The sequence below is a fragment of the Nanorana parkeri genome, unplaced genomic scaffold (genome assembly GCF_000935625.1).
Source record: "Nanorana parkeri isolate BGI_ZX_2015 unplaced genomic scaffold, ASM93562v1 scaffold2488, whole genome shotgun sequence".
In the NCBI taxonomy this organism is placed as follows: Eukaryota; Metazoa; Chordata; class Amphibia; order Anura; family Dicroglossidae; genus Nanorana; species Nanorana parkeri.
This window is the reverse complement of record NW_017308756.1, coordinates 9,713-10,396: the sequence shown is the minus strand read 5'-3', so window position 1 is coordinate 10,396 and position 684 is coordinate 9,713. Positions and strand designations below refer to the sequence as shown.

The 684-nt window shown below is 46.6% G+C and overlaps 1 protein-coding gene across 1 annotated transcript in view; it reads right to left on the bottom strand.

Annotated features, from left to right (window-relative positions):
• ST5 (suppression of tumorigenicity 5) overlaps positions 1-684 on the bottom strand; it is a 60,415-nt gene that overhangs the window by 57,438 nt on the left and 2,293 nt on the right. Inside the window, exon 2 of the mRNA XM_018573690.1 lies at positions 669-684. This exon is cut by the window's right edge and continues 1,160 nt beyond it. Coding sequence (XP_018429192.1) covers positions 669-684 — 16 coding nt within the window. The remainder of the gene's footprint in view (positions 1-668) is intronic.

The following is a 684-nucleotide window of genomic DNA, read 5'->3' as shown; positions in this document are numbered from 1 at the left end:
TCACGGCTCTGTGCCGTGACAGGATCGAGAGGTGAGCGAGCGCCGGTATGTGTTCGCTCACCTCCCGATCTACTGAGCCGACCTGTGGCAGTCTCATTGTCACAGGTCGGCTAGAACTATGAGGTGAGTGAAAATCACTCGCCTTATAGTTCTCCTTTAAAGAGCACACGGAGCTCCCGGGATTTGTACATCTCTGTTATAATGTACGATTGTGTTTTTATAAACATATATATTAGTGATGCACAGATACCAGTTTTGCGAGTACAAGTACTGATACATTTTTGTTTATTGTCATGTGACAGTTTTTCTAAAACAATACAGACTGATGATTTCAGGACAGTGGTGGAGAGCCAGAGCCCGGTCCCAGCTGCAACCGCTGCCACCCTGGGAGTTCTCATGAAAATGCCAAGTATCGGCACTGGTATCGGCACTGGTATCGGCACTGGTATCGGGACATCCCTAGTAGCGAATCATCCGATATAATATGTGAAAGTGTCCGATCTTCTGATAGAATGTATAAAGTAAAACCCATCTTTCCTTCAGTGACTCCACAAACGTTCCGCTCCGTGTCCTCCGTCTCTGGGAGGCAGAGAATTACAGGGGAAGAACACTACAGAGGACAATGTGAGCATCTTTCTCCTGGGCCTCTATTAATAAATTGTACTTACCGGCTTTGGGGTTTCA